This window comes from Varanus komodoensis, unplaced genomic scaffold (genome assembly GCF_004798865.1).
Source record: "Varanus komodoensis strain SLA01 unplaced genomic scaffold, ASM479886v1 scaffold77, whole genome shotgun sequence".
NCBI lineage: Eukaryota > Metazoa > Chordata > Lepidosauria > Squamata > Varanidae > Varanus > Varanus komodoensis.
The window spans coordinates 2,091,171-2,110,042 of record NW_025336442.1 but is presented as its reverse complement, the minus strand read 5'-3'; the positions used below and the strand labels follow the sequence as shown (position 1 = coordinate 2,110,042).

General features: G+C 53.9%; 1 protein-coding gene across 3 annotated transcripts; it reads right to left on the bottom strand.

The window, feature by feature from the left end:
* Window positions 1-1,081: 1,081 nt before the first annotated feature.
* On the bottom strand, window positions 1,082-18,801 carry KYAT1 (kynurenine aminotransferase 1). Of its 3 annotated transcripts, none has more exons than XM_044453112.1 (15): window positions 18,731-18,801; window positions 15,772-15,877; window positions 13,178-13,277; window positions 11,240-11,298; window positions 10,172-10,322; window positions 9,626-9,775; window positions 9,404-9,490; window positions 8,657-8,785; window positions 7,834-7,954; window positions 6,940-7,016; window positions 6,108-6,197; window positions 4,975-5,161; window positions 3,987-4,063; window positions 2,540-2,626; window positions 1,082-1,818 (listed from the first exon to the last, which is right to left on the bottom strand). In XM_044453112.1, exons 3-15 carry the CDS (start codon window positions 13,271-13,273, stop codon window positions 1,753-1,755), a joined length of 1,377 nt encoding a protein of 458 aa, XP_044309047.1. In that variant the 5' UTR covers window positions 13,274-13,277; window positions 15,772-15,877; window positions 18,731-18,801; the 3' UTR covers window positions 1,082-1,752. The 3 variants fall into 3 exon arrangements, with proteins under 3 accessions (XP_044309047.1, XP_044309046.1, XP_044309045.1); XM_044453111.1 differs by having other exon boundaries at window positions 18,723-18,788; XM_044453110.1 differs by lacking the exon at window positions 18,731-18,801 and adding an exon at window positions 18,641-18,716.
* Between the last annotated feature and the right edge of the window lie 71 nt (window positions 18,802-18,872).

Genomic DNA, 18,872 nt, shown 5'->3' with positions numbered 1-18,872 from the left:
AATGCAGGAGGTTGGACTGCATGCTTTTTAAAATGCTTAGTTCTCTAAGTAGGACTTAGGTTGAATTTTATCCCTTTGCATGCAGTTGGCACAAAATGGGAACAGTCTGAAAAACGGGGAGAACAGGTTTTCTAAGCATGCAAACAAAAATGCCCGGGATTTAATATTCAGGGGCAATGGGCTCAATTTCAGTGCCGCCGTGAGCACAGAGTGCTGGCGCGATAGGTCTTCGGCGTGAGCCAGCAGGGCTTGTCTACATTCTTATGACACAGAAACCCACGTGTCAGCCACCCCAGATGGGAGCCCATGAGGAACAACCCAGCAATCACCAACCATGGGTCCCCGTCAAAGGTTCTTAGTAGTTCAAAGCCATGGATTGTGAACACAGTTCAGACACCACAATGGTCCATAGCTTGATAGCCCACCCCGACCCCCCGCGAGTGAATCCACTCTTTGAAGCTGGAGGTTCTCTTCCCAGCCTTTCCAAGGGGAACTTTTCCTCCTCTTCTTTGGCGTTTTCAAAAGGCAATGCCAATTTGATCTGCCCTCCACCTCAAGCCCAAGGCAACTTTCTGCTGCTGCAGGCAAAACAGCTGCTTATGCCAGAGGCGTCAGACCTCTTAAATTCCAAACTGCAGCTCTTGATGGCTGCGACCCAGTGATGGCTTGGGCTGAAGGAAAAAGGAATGGGGCAGAAAAGACCTGACTGCCATGAATTAAGCACAAATGCCAAGAAGCCGTCAAATTAAGGGGCTAGGGCCATGTGGGAAAGCCTGCAAGCCATCAGCTCAGCACCACTCCACACCCCAGGACTTCTGCATCTGTGGAACTTGATAGAGGAGAAGCATCAGACCCATTCGGTGCTGGTCTCCTAGAATTCCCGATTCCTAGAATCCCAACCATTGCCCTTCAGGCTGGCAGTGGCTTCTGGGAAGCCCCAAGTATTCAGAGCATAAATTTCCGCCCACTCCCATCCTGGGGGAAACAGGGAAGACCTCCAATTCAGAGAATTTCCTGGCAGGACCCTGAGTTGGTTCTGCTTTCTGGAAAATACATAATCCTAGAACAAATTATGCCCCTCTTTTGCTTTTGCAGATACATTCTTTTTATTTGCCACCAGTCGTGCTTCCTGCTGATTTCCAGAGTACAGTACAATCAAGAGATGGAGTGGGGTCGGAAAGAGGTAGCGTATTCTTCCCCTGAAAGGGGGACGAAAATCCAACTGCCACCATTGCCTGAGGGAGTTGACGGGGGAAAGCACATGGGCCCTGTACCAACATCAGGAGGCTCTTGCATGCAGTCGATCCTACGCGCTTGAGAAAAACACTCGAACTCACTGGCTGAGTTGTGCTGGGCGCTGGACATTATTGTTTATTCCACGGGTACAGCACTGCCCCCAGGACGACTTCCTCCAGTTAGAGTGGCAGAACTTTTAGTAGGTGTGATGCTGCCTTCAGCATCTCTTACAACAAGAGAAAGCACTCAGTGAGGTTTGGACTGGGCGTACTGGTCAGAAATCCAGACCAAAAGGCACCCAGGGAGAGCTTTGGAAAGCTCTTTAGCATGAGCCCAAGGAGTGCTTACATGTTACAAATCGCTTGTGACAGTCAAATGGGCGGATGCCCAAACAATTGGAGGCTTGACACGGCTTCAGGGTTGCAAACAGAATTTCACGGGGAGAATTCACGAAGGCAGGATCCCAGCCTGGGACAGCAGCAACATGCGCTACAGAACTCATGCCAAGGAAACTTTTTACTGGCCAGATTCCTGGCTCCATTGCTGTAAGATGTCACTGGCAGCCTTCAGAGTGGAGTCCTCCTGAAGAACAAAATGAAAAGAGGATTTGTTAGCATTCTCAACAATCCGACTTTCAGCAGGGCTGAAGATTCACCGCCCAGTTCCTTCCTCACTTGCAGTCAAATTGTGGGAGAAGATTCTCCACTACCTGGGAGAACGAGGGCCAAGAAGATCACAAGAAGGAACGGGGCCTGCTTGGCGGTGGCCCCCCAATTTTGCAATGTTCTCCCGATGTGGTTAAGACTTTCCTCTCTGTTGCTTAAGCATTTGGCAGCATATAATGGAGGTTCTTTTCTTAGTGATGTTACCATCCTCTGCATTTTTAATTATTTTTTCCCATTTTAAATTGTTTTAACACTGTGTATGTTATAAGCAACCCAAGTTTCTTTCTCTCTATTTTAAAGAGGGAGGGACCTTCCCATGCCAATTCTTGGGACATTTGCACAAATGAGGTTTTTGGAGTAAGAACCCTGGACCCAATTCCTAGACAGTATCCCCCTTTTTGGCAGCAGATGCAGGGGGGGGGGATGTTAAACCAGAGAGGGCTGAGCAGGCTGCTGGTGGCTTGTGCATCTGCCCCATCTGACATAGATACATAAACAGTTTTGGGCGATAAGCGCTATAAAGCTGTAATCAATTATACAAAAAATGTGAATTCAGGCTGAAAGAAAAACCTTCAAGCAAATACATCCCCCCAGCAACCTCAAAACCAGGGGAACCTCCCTATATCAGGCAACTTTACCTTGGCAAAGCAGAAGCGGATGAAATGGTCAAAGTTCTTCTTCTGCGGAGAGCTGTAGAAGGCCGAGACTGGGATGGCAGCCAAGCCCTGTGGACGGAGAAGCGGGGAGAGCCAAAGAAAGAAGTTTTCCAAAACAGAGAACCAGGTGGTGGTGAATTTCTGCTGAGGGACTATTGGGATTCCTTAATACGTCCTGGGGGAAACGGGTCTGGTGGCTGCGGGACCTTTCTGCCCAAAAACGTTTTGGAGGGCACCGTCCACTATTATCCCGTGCATGCTCCACCTTTTCCCCTCTTCCACAGCTGCTTATCCTGGCGTCCTCCTCGCCATCTTGTCCTCGCGATGACCGTCCCGGAGGTGGCGAATGTGTGGGGAACGGGCCCGAGGCACCCGGGGAGCTTGATGGCTGCTGGGGCAAGAACTGGAGCCTGCCGGGTCCTGGGCCCAACCCAGACCTCGCGCACCACACAGCCCTCCTAGCGGAGGGGGGCTTCCCGAGAGCTCAGCTCTGCTGCTCTGAGAGGAGCAGCCGCGGGGGCTGGCGTGGGAGGCCGCCTCCAAGCTTCTCCGTCCAGCCTTCGGTCATGAACCCGTGTGTGACCCGCAGGTTCAAACTTTTGGAACCCCAGGCACATTTGGGAATTGGGGAAACTGCTGCGGGGCCACCCCAAAAAGCCCAGAGGCTGGATCACTGCTCTGGCATTTGCCTCTCATGGTGATGGATCGCCGACTGCAGCTTCCTCGGCAAAAGCGCTGTGGTGTGTTCTCAGGGACACCACAAAATCTCTTTTGGACCAACTTGGCAAGGGCTGGCTGTGAAACCAGAGGAGCCTTTTCAGCCGCCATGCTTGCTACTTTTGGGGCGGCTGTTCTTACTCAGATACATTTTGTACGGGGAAAATCTTTAATATTCCGCAATGCGCACTCTCTCACAGCATCTGGCTGCTGCATGGAAATGAGCAAGTGGAAAGGAAAGTGATGGAGTGGGTTGAGGACCCCACAATGCTTTTGATGTCTGAGAATGTGGCTTACAGAAGCCATTGCAAAGTGTGCAGGTTTGGAGAGCTGAGTCACTTCCGATGGCGCTTACGTAGGATTCCTAGAAAGTGATCTATATTTTATATGGATTTGTGTATGTATACTTTAAAAAGCAGAAAAAATGAAAAAGTTTGTTCTAGGTGCTTGCAGACAGTATGTCGGAGGTGCCACAGGAGCGACCGTTGCCATAAGAGCGGCTTGTAGTGCAAAAGCAGGGTTGCCAACTGATCAGAGCACACAGCTCCCACCTGCTCCTGTGCCTCAAAGAGCAGCTGAAGTCAGCCCATGAAGGTCCCTTCCCAACCGGATTTTCCATGGAAATTTACCGCAGTGTTTGCTGTGAATGGGGCAACTGCACATGGAAGCTGCCCTCCTGCACAGCTTCCTCCTCGCCCCTCACAAAACTCACCTTGTTTTTGACCATCCACTTTGCAAAACGAGAATCAAAGGGCTCCTCCGAGTCCGGGAGGTCGGGCAGGTCAGCCTCTGGGGGAAAGAGCGAGCCCCGGGGTGAGCCAGGGCATCGAGCGTGCCCCACAGAGCAGCCTCCTCAACCCAGTGTTCGTCAGCCTACAACGCCAGCGTTTCTAAGAATTCGTTTTTCTGCTCATTTGTTTAACCTCTTGTGATGCGGTGTGTAGTTCTAAGATATAAATCAGATCATCAACCCTTTTCATGTTTCATTTTCTCAGCTGCATCCAAGACAAACCAGAGACAAATAACTCGTGGGCCTGAAGTGATGCGCTGCTGGAGGGCCCAAGTGTATGTATGAGCTTATTCAGTAAAATTATACTTTATACCAGCCAGTAGCCAATTGTGAGGGAGTGAAGACGGACATCTTCTCAGTCCCCTGCCCGGGAGAGGACAGAATGACAGGCATGCTCCGGGGGCCACAGGAATACTCCCGGATCTTCAGATTGCTCAGAATGTGGAGTTGGCCCCCAAACCCGTTTCATGCCAGGGCTCTCCCACGGAACCCCAAAACGCACAAGCGCCACCAGAAAAACCTGGCTTTATGCATCCCATTTTTTGCGTGTTGACTGGGAAGGCCTGGGCTCGAGTCCCCACTCAGCCATGAAGCTCCCTGGGTGACCCTGGGCCTGTCCCTGGCTCTCAGCCGCACCAACCTTGCAGGGGAAAGAACAGAGGCGCAGGAGCCTTGCTGCGCATCTGGCAGGGAAAGGAGGGAGAGGAATGCAGCAGAAGTACACATTGATGGGTGCGTTTCAATGCATGCTGGCCTCTCCCTGCCCCTGGGAAGGCCCCCTCAGGAAGGATCCGGCCGGAATTCAGACCCGTGACAAGCCAGACTGCCGTGCAATCCCCCCTCCCCTTTCGCTCGCCCCCCAGCTCCAGGCACCGGGGTGGCGGGCTGGGGCTGCAGGTGCCAGACTTACTGAAGGATGAGAGGTCGGCCGTCATGAAATAGCTGCCCTCGGGAACAATCGGCTTCATGCCCACGGCCAGCAAGCTCTGGAGAAGGAAGTCCCGCTTCCGCTGCAGCTCCCGTGGCAGCTGGACGAAGTAGCTGTCCGGCTGCCCAAGGCGGTCGAACTCTTTCTCCAGCCCGCGGGCCATGGCTTCCTGGGGGGATACGGGTGCAGGGGAAGGGAGCGCCCTCCGGTGATCCCATGTCCAGGCCGCCTTGGGTCTGGCTTGCTAAGGCTTCCCCAGCTGGAAGCCGGACCCCTTCCCTCGGCTTCCAAGGGATGCCGAGGATGTGTGGCCCCTTGGCGGGGGCCACCAAAGGGGATCGGGGCACCGTGCTACCCGCAGCCCTGCCAAAGGGCAAGCCAGACACAAGGAAGCTGCGAGGGTCCCGCTGGCCCAGGCCAAAGGCAGCGCGTTCCCAAGCTGCACTCCGTGCTCTGCAGGGTGTCACACGGCACAGGGCAGGTCACCCGCCAAGGGCACCCACTGACCAGAAGCCCCGGGAGTTCCTATTAAGGACAGGCTGGACAGGCGCATGGGGGGCATGGCGTGAGCAGAGCCGGCTGGAGCCGGGGGTCAGACTAGATGGCCCGGGAGACCCCTTCTGACTCGCTCTGCTTCTGTGTTTCTATGAGTTGCTCCCAAGAGCACCCCTGCTGGGTGTGGCCGGGGGCCACTGCCCCCCATGCGCCTCAGCACCCGCCCCTGTTCCTGGAGGTGGCACACGGCCCCTGGGACTAGTAACTCTCGATCACCTTCCTCTGAATTGGCCCAAGCCACCTTCCAAGCCACCCACGTCGGTGGCTGCCAGACGTCCGCAGAAGGCGTTCTGCCCTGCAGCTCCCTCCCCGGCCGCTGCCCTGACTCTCGCCACAGGTGGGTCCCTCCAGGTTGCCACATTTGCGGGGAGAGAGACAAACCATCTCGCTCCACTCTGCCCTCTGACGCAGCCCCTCCAGAAGTGGCGCCCGGGCAGTTCCAGAAGGCACCAGGGGGGGCGGCAACGGAGGCACGGGGCCGGGCCGGGCGGCGTGGCAAGCGCCTCCCGAGGGACCCCCGCGGCAGCCCCCCAGCAGCTGCTCCAGCTGCCCCTTCTCACCTGAGCTGCCGTCGCGCAATGATAGAGCGAGTTTTGATGAACTGTCCGGAGGTGCTTCAAAAGACGATCCGGCCCCAGGGCCCAGCCGACCTGCAGCCAGACAAGGGAGCCCTAAGCATCCCTCATCCTTGGCGGGGCAAGGAATCCTGGACGCAAAGGAGGCGCTCAGCGCAACTGCCTCGGTTCTAGTTTACCTGGAGGTTTATCGTGTGAGAGTGGGAAATGGGATGGGCACCCTCTTCCTGCCCACAGGCCGGATCCCAAACAGGAGAGATTCTCTGAGGCTGCATCCCGTCAGCAGGGAGGACTTGGGCGACCCGCTCAGCCATGGGGCCAACCGGGTGACTCTGGGCCAGTCACACTCTCACTCCAGCCTACCTCACAGGGTTGTTGTTGTGGGATAAGATGGAGAGCAGGAGGAATAGAGTGATGTTAGTCACTCTGAGTTCCTCAAAAAAGGTGGGATATAAATCTAACCAACAAAAAACTGGTGGTGAAGAGAAACGGGGCACGGGCCAGGCATGGCCTCCTTTCTTCTTCGCATGCCTGGTCTTCCAAATGCGTACGTCTGTCTATGAAGGCATCTTACGCACCTTTTTCAAAAGCATGCGTGTCTCTGTGTGTTTCTCACACAGGTGTGCTGCTGAGCACACCCTGAGAGTGGGGCAGGGGTCTTGCGAGCGTGGGCACAGGTGGGCGCTGACCGCATGCTGCTGGCATATAGCTTGGCAGGAGCCGAGGCGGGCGAATGCAGGCAAAGCCACTGAATGCCGCACACCCCCTTCGAGCGAGTTTGTCTCCAAGCCCCATTCCCCCCACACCTGGGTCCTACCTTCCATCCTGTGGCACTAAAGGATTTTCCAGCACTCCCGAGAGTGATGGTTCGCTCCCACATTCCAGGCAAGCCGGCTATTAGAGAGGGAAAACAGCGGCAGATTAAAAAATACATCCCTGCTTGCAGAATTAGTCTCACGCTGGTGCCCCGCAGCATGCCAAGAGGAAACCTGACCGATCTGCCTGGGAAAGGCACCCCGGAGACCAGGGAAGACAGAGAAGGCTCTTGCCCCGATATGGGGCCGCAGCCCACTTACACGCTCCGCAGGGAATACCAGGAAAAGAAGGGGGCATTTATCCGGCGTGCGGGCAGGCTAGGACCTCTTTACATGGAGCACTGACTGTGTGCTGGTGAGTCCTCGCTGCAGCTTGCAGGTGCTTTGCAACCTGTATTTCATGACCACCTCTGCACCATTTTTAAGACTGTGGAAAGTGAGGTATTACCTGGATATCAAGGCAACACGAAGGTGCAGATTTTTGCAGTTGATACAGCACACTGCCCCCTAGTGTTTGTGCAAGGGCATGCATGGGAAGGCAGAGAAAGAAAAGCCCGGGGAAAAGGAGCCAGACTTAACCCTGCAGAAATCCGGAAGCAGAAGCCTCGGTGAAGGGCCAGGTTAAAGCATCTCCCATTTCCCAGTTAAACTTTAAGCTCGCCTCTGCCATGAACTCACTGGGTAGCTGCAGAGGTTTGTCCCACCTGTTTGCAGAGGCTAAAAAATCCAGGGAACGGAAAGGTCTAGAAAGCCACAAATGACTGTGGCCCCAGAGGTTGTGGGGCCTCTCCCGCAGATCTAGTCCAGATCTGCAGAGCCGGAAAGCACAGCCGCAGGTGCGGGTGCACAGGGGGGAATCCAGAGCCACCCATCCCGACAAGCCCCATCTCCCTTACCCATCCGAATATGCTCTTTTCCGTCATACACAAGCCATTCGTACACTTCGTCGCTGAAGCACAGAACGTCGTGTTTCATGCAAAGCTTTGCGATGAGCTGCATCTCTGCTCTGCTGAACACCTGCGCACACAGAAGACCAAAGATCAGCAACACTGGACTCGGCCAGGTGAGGAAGCGGCAGCTGTCGCTTGTGACCTTGCCTGCCAGCCACGCTGCTTTTCTGTCTGAAGGTTTTCTTCCTGGAAGCACATGCCCTCTTCTCCAGTCATGCCTTTTTCACCCACTTCTTCCATACATGCTATAAATCACCCCCGTGCCTCATAGGGATGCCGGAGAAATCTGCATGGACTCGGTGAGCCCGGATGCCTTCGGGGCCACCCCGCAGCTTCTGTGGCGGACCAGCTCTCCCGGGTTCATGGACTCTGCAGTGATTTATTATTTTGCCTATTTTTGTACAAATCTGACCATGGGGAAACATGCAAGATAAAAATTGTATGAAGTGTACAAATGCATTCATTGAACAAACTCTGAAAATAGGCATTATGGGGAGGTCTACAGATTTTTGTTTGATTCATGTGTTTCCAGGAAGGTGAATTTGCACAAGTGAGTTTGCATACATCCCAAGTCCACAACGCAGCACATGGCAGAAGGAAACGTCCTCGGATCACCACAGAGCAGCCTTCCTGGTTCCCAACTACCGTGTGCTGCAAACAATAGCGGCCACTCCACTCCACAGGGCGCCCGCGGCAGGCTCCTCCGAGGCAGAGCTGGCGCAGCGGCTGAAGGTCGGGTGGCAGCCTGCAGATTGCAGGGCGCAGTTACCTTCCCCAGTGGGTTGTTTGGCGAGTTCAGGACAATGGCTTTAGTTCGGTCTGTGAACTTTGCCTCCAGCTCCACGGGATCCAGTCGCCAGTCACTGCTAGAGGGCAGTTTTCCACCTTCTGCAGCTTTCTGGAGGAGAGAGAGAAGGTGTGGTCTTGCTGGACCAGGGTCCAGAGCAGTCTTGTGGGTCAAATGAGGGCACTAGAATCATTCTCTGTGTGTCTGTGTCTCTCGCTCTCTCTCCTTAAGCAGGAGCAGCAGGGAGTGAGATGAAGGGAGATATGCACAGAGTGAGATAGAAGGCAAAAAGACATGCAGAAAACTCTTATGTCAGCAGGGCTGCACAGGAGGACACTGGGAGAGGGATTCCACCCGTCCTGCTGAAAGAGGAGTGTCTTCCTCTCCCGCCCCCCCATCCCTCGATCCTTGTGTGTCGCGCCTTTTAAGGCGGCAAGCCTGTGCACAGGGGTGGCCTTGTGTTTTGATGCACGCAAGGTGTCCTGGAGACCTCCTGCCGGAGCAGCGGCGCCCCAAGAGGTCAATGGCTCAACGCCCCTCCCAGAAGCCTAATGGCAGGGCAGGCGGTGAGCCCCGCTGCACGCTCGGATCCTGCTCACCACACCTCCTCTGCCGCCACGTCAGTGCCCCCACAGCTGGCAGGCAGGCCCCACGGGCCTCTCCCGCAAGGAATTTCCAGAAGAGGCTTGAAGCCCCTGCCCAGCGGTGCTGGCAGCTCTCTCCACTGACCTCTCGGAGAGGGACGAACACCGGCGTCCCTCCGGCCATTTTGATCATTGGTTCATAGCAGTCAAAGAACGGCTCGATCAAGATCACCTGTGGAGAGCCAGGGGGCAGCGAGTCAGGGGGCAGCCAGGTTGCAGGCCACCCCGGGACGGGGAGGTTGTGCCATGGCAGCTGGACGGGGAAGTGCAGTGCCCGCTCGGCTAGCATGGTGGCCCCCGGCCTTACCTCGTCTCCGTTATCCACCAGGGCCTGGAAGCAGCAGAAGAGGGCCTCGTAGGCGCCGGCCGTCACCAGCACATTGGCCAGCGGGTCAAGGTCTTGCCCAAACAGCTTGCCAAAAAGCCGGGCCAGGATGGCCACCAGACGTGGGTGCCCCTGCAGGGGGTGGGGGAGAGCCAGATTGGCAACATGCAAGGCTGACCAGGAGGCCCAGAACCGCACAGGGCTGCACAATTTAAATCATCGCCTAAGTGTCTTGTGTCTACTGGCAAGAGAAGGGCTGAGAATGAAGAGTTCAGGGACCTTTAAGACTATCCCCCTATTTGGGATGATCTCCAGTCTGGTCTGGAATAGAGTTGCCTGCATTTGAACTCTCCCTGTTGATTTGGGCCGGTGGTCATTTCTGACGTTCTGATCACCAAGGACGGCACCTGACGTTTGCCTGCGCCAGGCACTGGGGCATCGCTGCGTGATGGGAAAACGGTGCAGCAGCATTTTTTGAACAGAAGGGGCGGCCAAGGAAAGAGAACGGAAGCGGCGGCTCTCACGCACAAAAGCTTGCGTGTACTGGTGGACTGAGACGTCCTCTTCGCCCACAACCTCCGTGAGGGCTTCCCTGATGAAATCCGGCGGAGGGAAATCGGGAAACCCCTGGCCCAGGTTCACCGCCTTGCAGGCAGCAGCCAACGCAGCAAACTCCACCCTGGGGAGAAAGGAAGGTGAGGAGAGAGAGACGCCCTTACGCCCTCCGGAGACGAGTAAAAGGGGCCGGCACTTTGTCAGGCCACAACTACCGTGTGAGGCAGGCCAGTTCGGCCTGATTTTGCCTGAGCAGCTTGCTCTTGCTCGGTATCTCTGCGGTGGGGGGGCGGGGGGACCAGGGCCCCCGCCCACCCGAGGGCCCCCATTCTAAAGAGGTGGCAATACCTTTCCTGAGCATTAGTCCCTGGGCAGTGAGAGCCACTTGGGATTTGGGCTCAATTCCATTTTACATAGGCTCCGACCACGGCAGAAAGCAACCGAATTAAACGGCAGCTGCGGGGAGGGGCACGGCTACCTGGGGAATGAGATCAGGCGCCCCGGCCCATCAAGGCTTGAGCACCCCCTGCCACAGGGGCAGGCAGGTTGGCTTCCGTCACCCGTCCACACCTCAGTTTCCAGGGTTTTGTTTGCTTCAACGCCCCCTTCCTTTTAAATCACATGAAGCAGCCACCACATCATCACATGAAATAAGAGAAAGGGGTGCAGACAACGCGACATGAAAACCGATCACATCAAGCTCAGCCTTGGCGCAACCCACTCGAGCCAGCTGGAGCGAGTCGTCCCAACTCGGCCTCCTCAGCTCTGCTCAGCGAAGCTGTGGGGGGGGGCACATGATGCGACCACCCCTGCTAAGCCAAGAGCCCCCGTGCTTTGACCCCACAGAACCTGCCTCTGCTGCAACAGCCACTGCCAACCATCAACTGCAATGCTGGACTAGGGGCAGAGGGAGAAACCGTTCGGCCGGTTTGGAGCGGCTTTTCCCGGCCAGGACAGACACAGCACATGCATCTCACGCGCACAACACACCAGCCACCCCGACAGCTGAGGCCACATGCGCCACAAGCGGCAGGAGCATACCAAATATTTGCATCCAGGCCTTCCAGCCTTCGCGCGTGAACGGTCTTGGGCATTTTCACCTGTGGAGAGAAAGAGAATGCAAGTCAAAAGATGCCGCAGGGTTTTAAGGGCTCGACGCGATCCGACCGCCCTAAAAGCCGTCTGAGGCGGCTTTTAGAGGCAATACTATAGTCACAGAAACCCTGAGCACAGTTGACGCAGGCTGGCAAAAGAAAGAAAAGGAACGTCTGCTGAAAGCCTAGCTTGGCACCCAAGGCACACGCTTGCACTGGCTTCTTCTCCTGCTCTTGCGACTCATCCAGCAAGCCGAGGGGGGACCTCCCCGCAGCTGCCCTTCCCTGCGCTCCTTTGCCAAAGTACATATTGACACAGGAGGCAGCCTTGGAACTGACAGCCACCACGGGGGGCGGGGTGGGGGGCTCCTCCTGCACAAGCCTTCCAGCTTGTCATCCCCAACTTTTGGGGGTCACTTCTGAAACCCATTTTTCCTTTATCCATCCTCCGTAGAGAACTTTTGCTACTGAGCAGTACAGAACAGAATCTATCAAGATAAGCATGCATTTTAAAACTGCGACACGATGCATGGCCTCTCTTGGTGAGCTTCACACACAAAAAATGTACATGTTCTGAGTATTTAAGTCAGCATGAAAAAACAGAGTGAACAACATTAAAGGCGACCTCTTGCATTGTGTCCATGGAAGAAGCATGTTGAACATTAAAGCTGTAGCTTGACCCCATTCGTGAATTCAAATGCCCAATTAAAACAGGCAGATGATGGGAGCGTACAGCCCCCGCCTCTCAAGCACCTTGGCCAAAACTGGAGCAGAAGTCTAACTTTTTCTAACTTTCCAATTGCAAATTTCCAGCAATCAACACAAAATAAAAACTAATGTAAAAATTAGTTCTCTTACAGAGGTGTGACTTAATCTGTTATAATATGTAGGGGCATATATTTCACGTGTATTAGTTTATTCCAAGCAAAGCATTAGTGGTAGGACTCGTGGAATGCAGGTACTTCAGCAAAGGCAGACCAAACATCCCCCATTTTCTTCATTCACAGATTATGCCTCAGGACCCCCCACTGAAAAACGAAAACTGCAGGCAAGTCCCTGAATCCATGACTCCCAGGAGGTTCCCCTTGGCAAAGGCCCTGCTGCTGCCTTCTTCCAGCAGGCGGGGGCACGCCTGTCCAGCAAAGAGGCTTCATTGCTCCGTAGCCCCATGGCTAGTCCCGTCCTGGCCTGCTGAGACAGGCAGGAGAAGCAAGATGCTGGCAGCCCAGCCCGAGCCCTTCCCTCGCCAGACTCCCTCCTTGCTGGGCGACTTTCACAGCCCACCTGGTTTTCCCTCGTTCTGGAGCCTCGTCAAGGCGTTTCCTCCTGAAACGGCCTCAGTGCAGAAGTGAACCTTCCAGAAGTTGCGTCATGCAGAGCATCAAGGATTAGCTCTCCCAATCGGTGAAGGACACATCCGAGAAGCAGCTAGGAACCGCCAAGAGCCTGGGGCACTGCGGCATGACGCAACGGGGAACTGCCCCATGCTCGCTGTTGGCGCGTGACTGTTGGCCCACTCTGCACGTCACAACTGCCACAGGCTCCCTTTGCTCGCTTTCTTTCAAGCCCTGGGCTGCTGCAACAATGCGCTAACGTCACACACTCTGCGCCCGCAGTATACCAGAGCTCCTCCCTCGGTGTCCCTCCTGCAATGAACGGTGGAGCCCCGGCTGAGAGGGAGGCCCAGAGGACAGCAGGACCCTTCCCTTTACCTTCTGGGAGACAGAATTTTAGGGGGGTGGCCGTGCTGCAGGCACGTGCTCTTTCAGTTTGGTGAAGGGGCTGCCCCCTTAGCAGCCATTTTGCTCAGGGACCCACAACGCTCAGCATTCCAGCCTTGCCCGCCAGACAGAAACGCTCAGGAATCCCTGGTTTAGAGATGTACCTCAGGATGGTGCCCGGAGAACCGAAGAGCACTATTTCTTCTCTGAAGAGCACGAACCAAGCCCAGCCCGGAACAAGCCTGCCGTCGCAGAAGCATAAACCTTCGTTTCACACATGTGCATAAAAAGGGGATGGAGAAAAAGAAACAAAAGCAGCAAGAATGTCATTCCAGTAATATAAAGCAATGGCTAAATGTAGGGCAGAGTTCTGTAAAGGGTTCCAGGCATCTATTTGGGGGAGACGGCAGGTCCCTCCAGGATGAGATGCTTAACCTCCATGCTTTTTCGGCAGAAAAGGCAGGCTAGTATTTAGCATAAGCGTTCAAAGCACTTCACACAAAGTCACGGAAGAGTAGAGCTGGACAGGGCCAGTGCAGTGCAACTGCCCACTCAGCGCAGGACTCCAAACCGAAGCATCTGAGAGATGGCTATCCAAATGCCTCCAGTGCAGGCAGGACACTTGGAACACAGGTCAGTGCTCTTATGGCCATAATGCAGATGGGACAGCCGAGGCCGGAAGAACAAAGCTATTCAAAGGCCACCTTGTGAGCTCACGGCCCTGTCAGTCTTGAGCTGGGAACCAGTAAAGGTCCCAGAGTTCGTGTGTGGGGGATGCCAAGGGAATTTGGACCTCTGCGGCATTCCAAGAGCACTCTCACAGAACTGCTGCCATGGGAGGAGTGTGTGGGCCAGTCCCGGGATGGCGGTTGCAGAACATTCATTTCCGAAAAGGTCAGCGGGTGATGCTGAAAGAAAAGCAAGGGGCCAAGGTCCAAGGCAGAGGCGTGGAACTGAGCTCTAGCACTGGGAAGGACTCTTTGGGATCGGAAGGCGAGCGCTTGCTTCACGGCAAACAGACATCCCAGGTTAAAAATACAATGGATGAAATAAATCTTAAGGAATAAAATACAAACCCAGCAAGGCAGCTCTGTCGAGGCACCCGGGTGCTGCGGTGGCCCCTGGACCCTGTGCCTCTGAGGACTGCTGGTTCAGAGCCCAAAACTCTAAGGTGGAAGAGGAAGGGAGTCAAGGTGCCTTTGAACAGGTGGCACCGCAGCGACAGGCAGTGTGGGCAGAGGCATGTGCCTCTCAGGGCGAGAATATTTTGGTTTGAAGTCAGAGCCATTCTGCCTCTGCCCGTACGGGTTAGCCTGTGCCAGCATCCTCTGCCTTCTTTTCTGAATGCCGTGCAGCCATCCCAAGGGCAGTGAGGATCAGTGAGGGGGCACACATGGGCTGTGCCCCCAAGCCCTAGAACAGGGCTGTTTCCGGACAGAAGCAGTGCCGGGATGAAGGGAACCCGGGTTCTGGCCACCAGACAGAACAATGCATTGCATGCCCTGAAATTGTCTTCCAAAGCCTTCTTCCCCTAAGGATCTGAGAAAACAGATGTATGGACGGGGGGGAAGGGTGCATTTAACTTCCGGAAAAGCCTCAGGCACAAGGAGCCAAGGAGGCAGATGTGGGCGCAAAACCAGCTGATCCAGTGGGATCAGATGCCACAGCAGGGGGACCGTTCCCAAGAAGCGCCCACGAGCTGCAGGCGGTGGGGCAAGCGGCCCACACGAGCTGGCGCCTCAGCCCTAGCGAGCTCCCTCAAGCACTGTCTCTGGGGGAAACAGCAGCCCTGGGAGCACCCAGGGCTGGGGACGGGCAAGCCCCACTCCCGGCGGCCCTTTCAGGGAGCACCCACGCCCCCCTGCAGACCCCAAGTGCGCCGCGGCCTAAAGGCGGCTACAGGGGGATTGCACAGCCCCTCACTGAGAGCGGGGCGCAACGTCATCCTGGCGCTTGCGCCTGCATTGCGGCAGGTGTCCCCAGTCGCAGAGCCTGGCACATACCAAGACGCGCATTTCCAGGCTCATGAGTGCTTGCGAGTGCCCTGAGAGCGAGCCCAGGTGTAACAGCATTGTTGAAGGACGGGGTGGGGGGGATATATGTTCACAGAGAGAGAGAGAGAGAGAGAGAGAGAGAGAGAAATTGTTGTCTTTCAAAGAATAGCAAATTCCATATTAGTGTCGTTTCTCTTATCATGGAGTTCTGGAGGGATGGCCCACACTCGAAAAAATGATAAAATACAAATGTGCTTTTTAAAAAACCTACACTCCTTACAAGAAGCAGAGTAGCTTGCAGAAATATTGCTTTCCACCGCTGCCACAGTTTGAATCAGAGAAAAGAATGTCTGTGATAAGCACTACATATTTTACAGATTATCCCAAGCTTAAAAGATAACAGGGGAAGGAAAACCAACCAACAAACACACCCTCAATATAGCAGCCCAAGACAGAAAGGAAAGAGGCAGTATAATCGAAAAGACTCTCCTATAAACAACCCAGAGGAATACTGTATTTACTACTGACTGGATAAATTAGAAATAAGTAATGCAACTATATTTCACTTAATTTATTAAGCTTCTATTCCACCCAATAGCCAAAGCTCACTAAAAAGTTCATAGAGAGTAAATATTTAAGGATACAATATTGCTCATAATATCCATAAAGGTATTTCCAGACAAACAGTGCTCACTGTGAAAAGCAGCAACAAAATGAACTAGCAATTCATAAGCTTTTGGAAAAGAGCGAGTAAATTCACGTACCTTGAACTACCCTGGACTCTCTCACAGATCAAAAGCCACCATGTTCTCCTCCTTTTTAACCTCCCAGTCACTTTTGAGGACAGCTGATATGTTGCCAAAACATTTCCTGGGAGGAGACATAATAAAATTACCACCAATTGCATGCAGCAGGGACAGGATTGCAAACTAAGAGAAGCAGGGCGGGCAGAGGATGGGGGAATCTTCTAACCTTCCTCCATTTAAAGTTACAAGCTGCGGGATCAGGCTGTCCTCTCGCGCTGTGCACGGAACAGGAGTCAGCTCTGCAGCTACTTTTTATTTCTACCATGCTTTAGGAGTACAAAGAAGAATTAAACCACTTGCAAAGTCAGCTCGGCACCAGAGCTGGAGATCTCTGTGGCCATTTGGTCGTGTGGGATAGCAGTGAAAAGGGCTGCACTGCGGCTTGGAAGGACGGGGACCGTGGGGGGTGCTCAGCCATGCCGTTCCCTGGGGACTCTGGGCCAGTGGCTGACACTCTGCTTCACTTCCTTTGCAGGGTTGTTGTGCAGGTCAACTGGCGATTGGGAGCACCGTGAAAACCTTGGGTCGCTTGCAAGAGGAAGGACAGCAGGATTGGGATTCTAACAGCCAATTCCAAAGTTGGTGTATTTGTATTTGTTGGATTTATAGCCCGCTTTTTTCTTATTACAAACTCAAAGCAGTTCACATCACTCTTCTCCTGCTACTCTGTCTTATGCCCACAACAACCCTGCGAGGTGGGTTGGGCTGAGCGTCTGACTGGCCCAAAGTTGCCCAGCTGCCTCCATGGCTGAGCAGGGCCTAGAACCCGGGTCGCCCGAGTCCCAGAGCTATGCCCTTCGACCACGATGCCGCACTGGCTCCTGGCTCTCAAAAAGCCAACAGGACAAGCGTCAGAGGAAGTACATTGGGATCGCCACATTCCCAAGAGCCACAGCAGAGGTCCCTTCCACTATGGAGGCCTGCATTTCTGTACGCTTGGCACCAGGGGATGACATGGGCAGGCCCCTGCCCCAGTAGGGCCCACCGACAAGATTCCCCACGGACTTGCCCTTCCTCGCCCTACCTCGCCACCTGCGCCTTCCTCACGGAGGGCACCTGGCCCAAGAATCTGGAGGCACCACCGTGTTTTGCAAAAACATAGCAAAACACTGAAAACACTCCAGCCAGCCTCTCGTCTGCTTTAATGAAACTGTAGTGAATGGCTTTCAATTCTTCTCTATTAATATTTTAGGATTTTACCATGCAGGGCAACATTCTGCAGTGATCCAGCCCAATAAAAAAGACACCACGTGAATCATCGCATGCTGCAAGAAACCCGCTGTTTATTGATGCCACACATTAAATCAGCATCGGAATCAGATGCAGTCAGAGGCTTAAGAGGAGGTTGGTTTTTACCGTGGGCTGGAGCAAGCATTTGCCTGACTGAAATGCCTGCACATTGGCCAACCAAAGTCATGCTGGTGCTTTGAGGTTGTTAGGAATGTTATTTGTGGAGACATTCTGGAAGAGTGATTTTCTGGGATGAGCTTTGTGTATTTTTCGAAAAAGAAACACGTCTTTTGCTCTGAAAGGAGCAAAAGCACTCACTGCATCACCCATTGCATCACAGTAATAGTTTGTTTTGTTGTTGCTAGTTGCAAAGTTGTGCCCTTCTCTTCGCGACCCCATGGACAACATTCCCCAGGCCTTCCTGTCCTCCACCATCCCCCGGAGTCCACCTAAGCTCATGCCAACTGCTTCAGTGACTCCTTCCAGCCACCTCATCCTCTGCCGTTCCCTTCTCCTTTTGCCATCTATTGTTCCCAGCATTAGGCTCTTCTCCAGGGAGCCCTTCCTTCTCATTAGGTGGCCAAAGTATTTGAGCTTCCTCTTCAGTATCTGGCCTTCTAAAGAGCAGTCAAGGTTGATCTCTAGGACTGACTGGTTTGATCACTTTGCGGTCCAAGGGACTCGCAGGAGTCTCCTCCAGCACCACAATTCAAAGGCCTCGATCCTTCAGTGCTCAGCCTTCCTTACAGTCCAGCTTTCACAGCCATACATTGCAACTGGGGAAACCATCGCCTTGACTACTTGCACTTTTGTTGGCAGGGTGATGTCTCTGCTTTTTAGTATGTTGTCCAGTAATAGTTTGGGGGATGTCAAATAATGCATGTATATCACTAGGGTATATATATCAGGGCTGGTGTGATCCAGTGAGATCTAAGCTTGGATCCAAGGCCACTGGGAAAATGCAAAGCAGAGATGCAGGCGTGGGCCAAAGATCAAATCAGGCCCAGTGGGGTTGCCCCTAGAGGCCGCCACCCCATTCTTTGCCTCTACCCCAATTCCACCCTGGAATCAATCACTGAATTTCCTTTTCTAAAGCTGAGTTGCTCACAGGAGGAGTTTTCCATTGCAGCCCGAAGCATGCCTGGGGAGAAAAGCATCTGACAAAACCCAGGGTGTGCTAACCAGCCATGCCATCTTTTCCCAGGTGTTGAAACACGCATGGGATTGTGCCATGGGACTAAAACAAGCAGGTATTTCAGTCCTCAATTAACCTTGCCCATCCCAGGAATGTGTCCCTCGACCAGGCAAAGCTCCTGCAACCTTGCTATGGTGTCCACATCTTGGGGTATCTGTGAGGGGTTGAGCAAAGCCGCTTGAACCACAAATGCGCGCTCTCCCAACACACGGGGTGTCCTGATGCTTGTCACAGCATGCAGTGCATGTGGAGTGCCACTTTGCTTTTTTACAAATGCATCAGAACCAGATGTTTCTGGAGGAGTTTAGGGTTAAAATGGGTTGTAACTAGGACAAGCTAACAAAAGCTGTATTTTCTGTTTTATGTGCATTCTAATTAAAAAAAAGCGTTGCGCACACATACCTGCACCGATCCAATGTATATGTATACAAGCATATACACAGACCCATGTACACCCATCATATGCATTTATACGCATCCATACCTCTGTACCTGCGTACGTATGAAGAAAAAATCTCGCCCCCTGAAACCGAAGGCGCCCTTTTAAAGATGGCCGTCACGCCCTCCTTCCCCCCACAGTAAAGATGGCCTCCCGCGGCTTCGGGGCTGCCCGCCGCTTGCCCGTCTCCAAAAT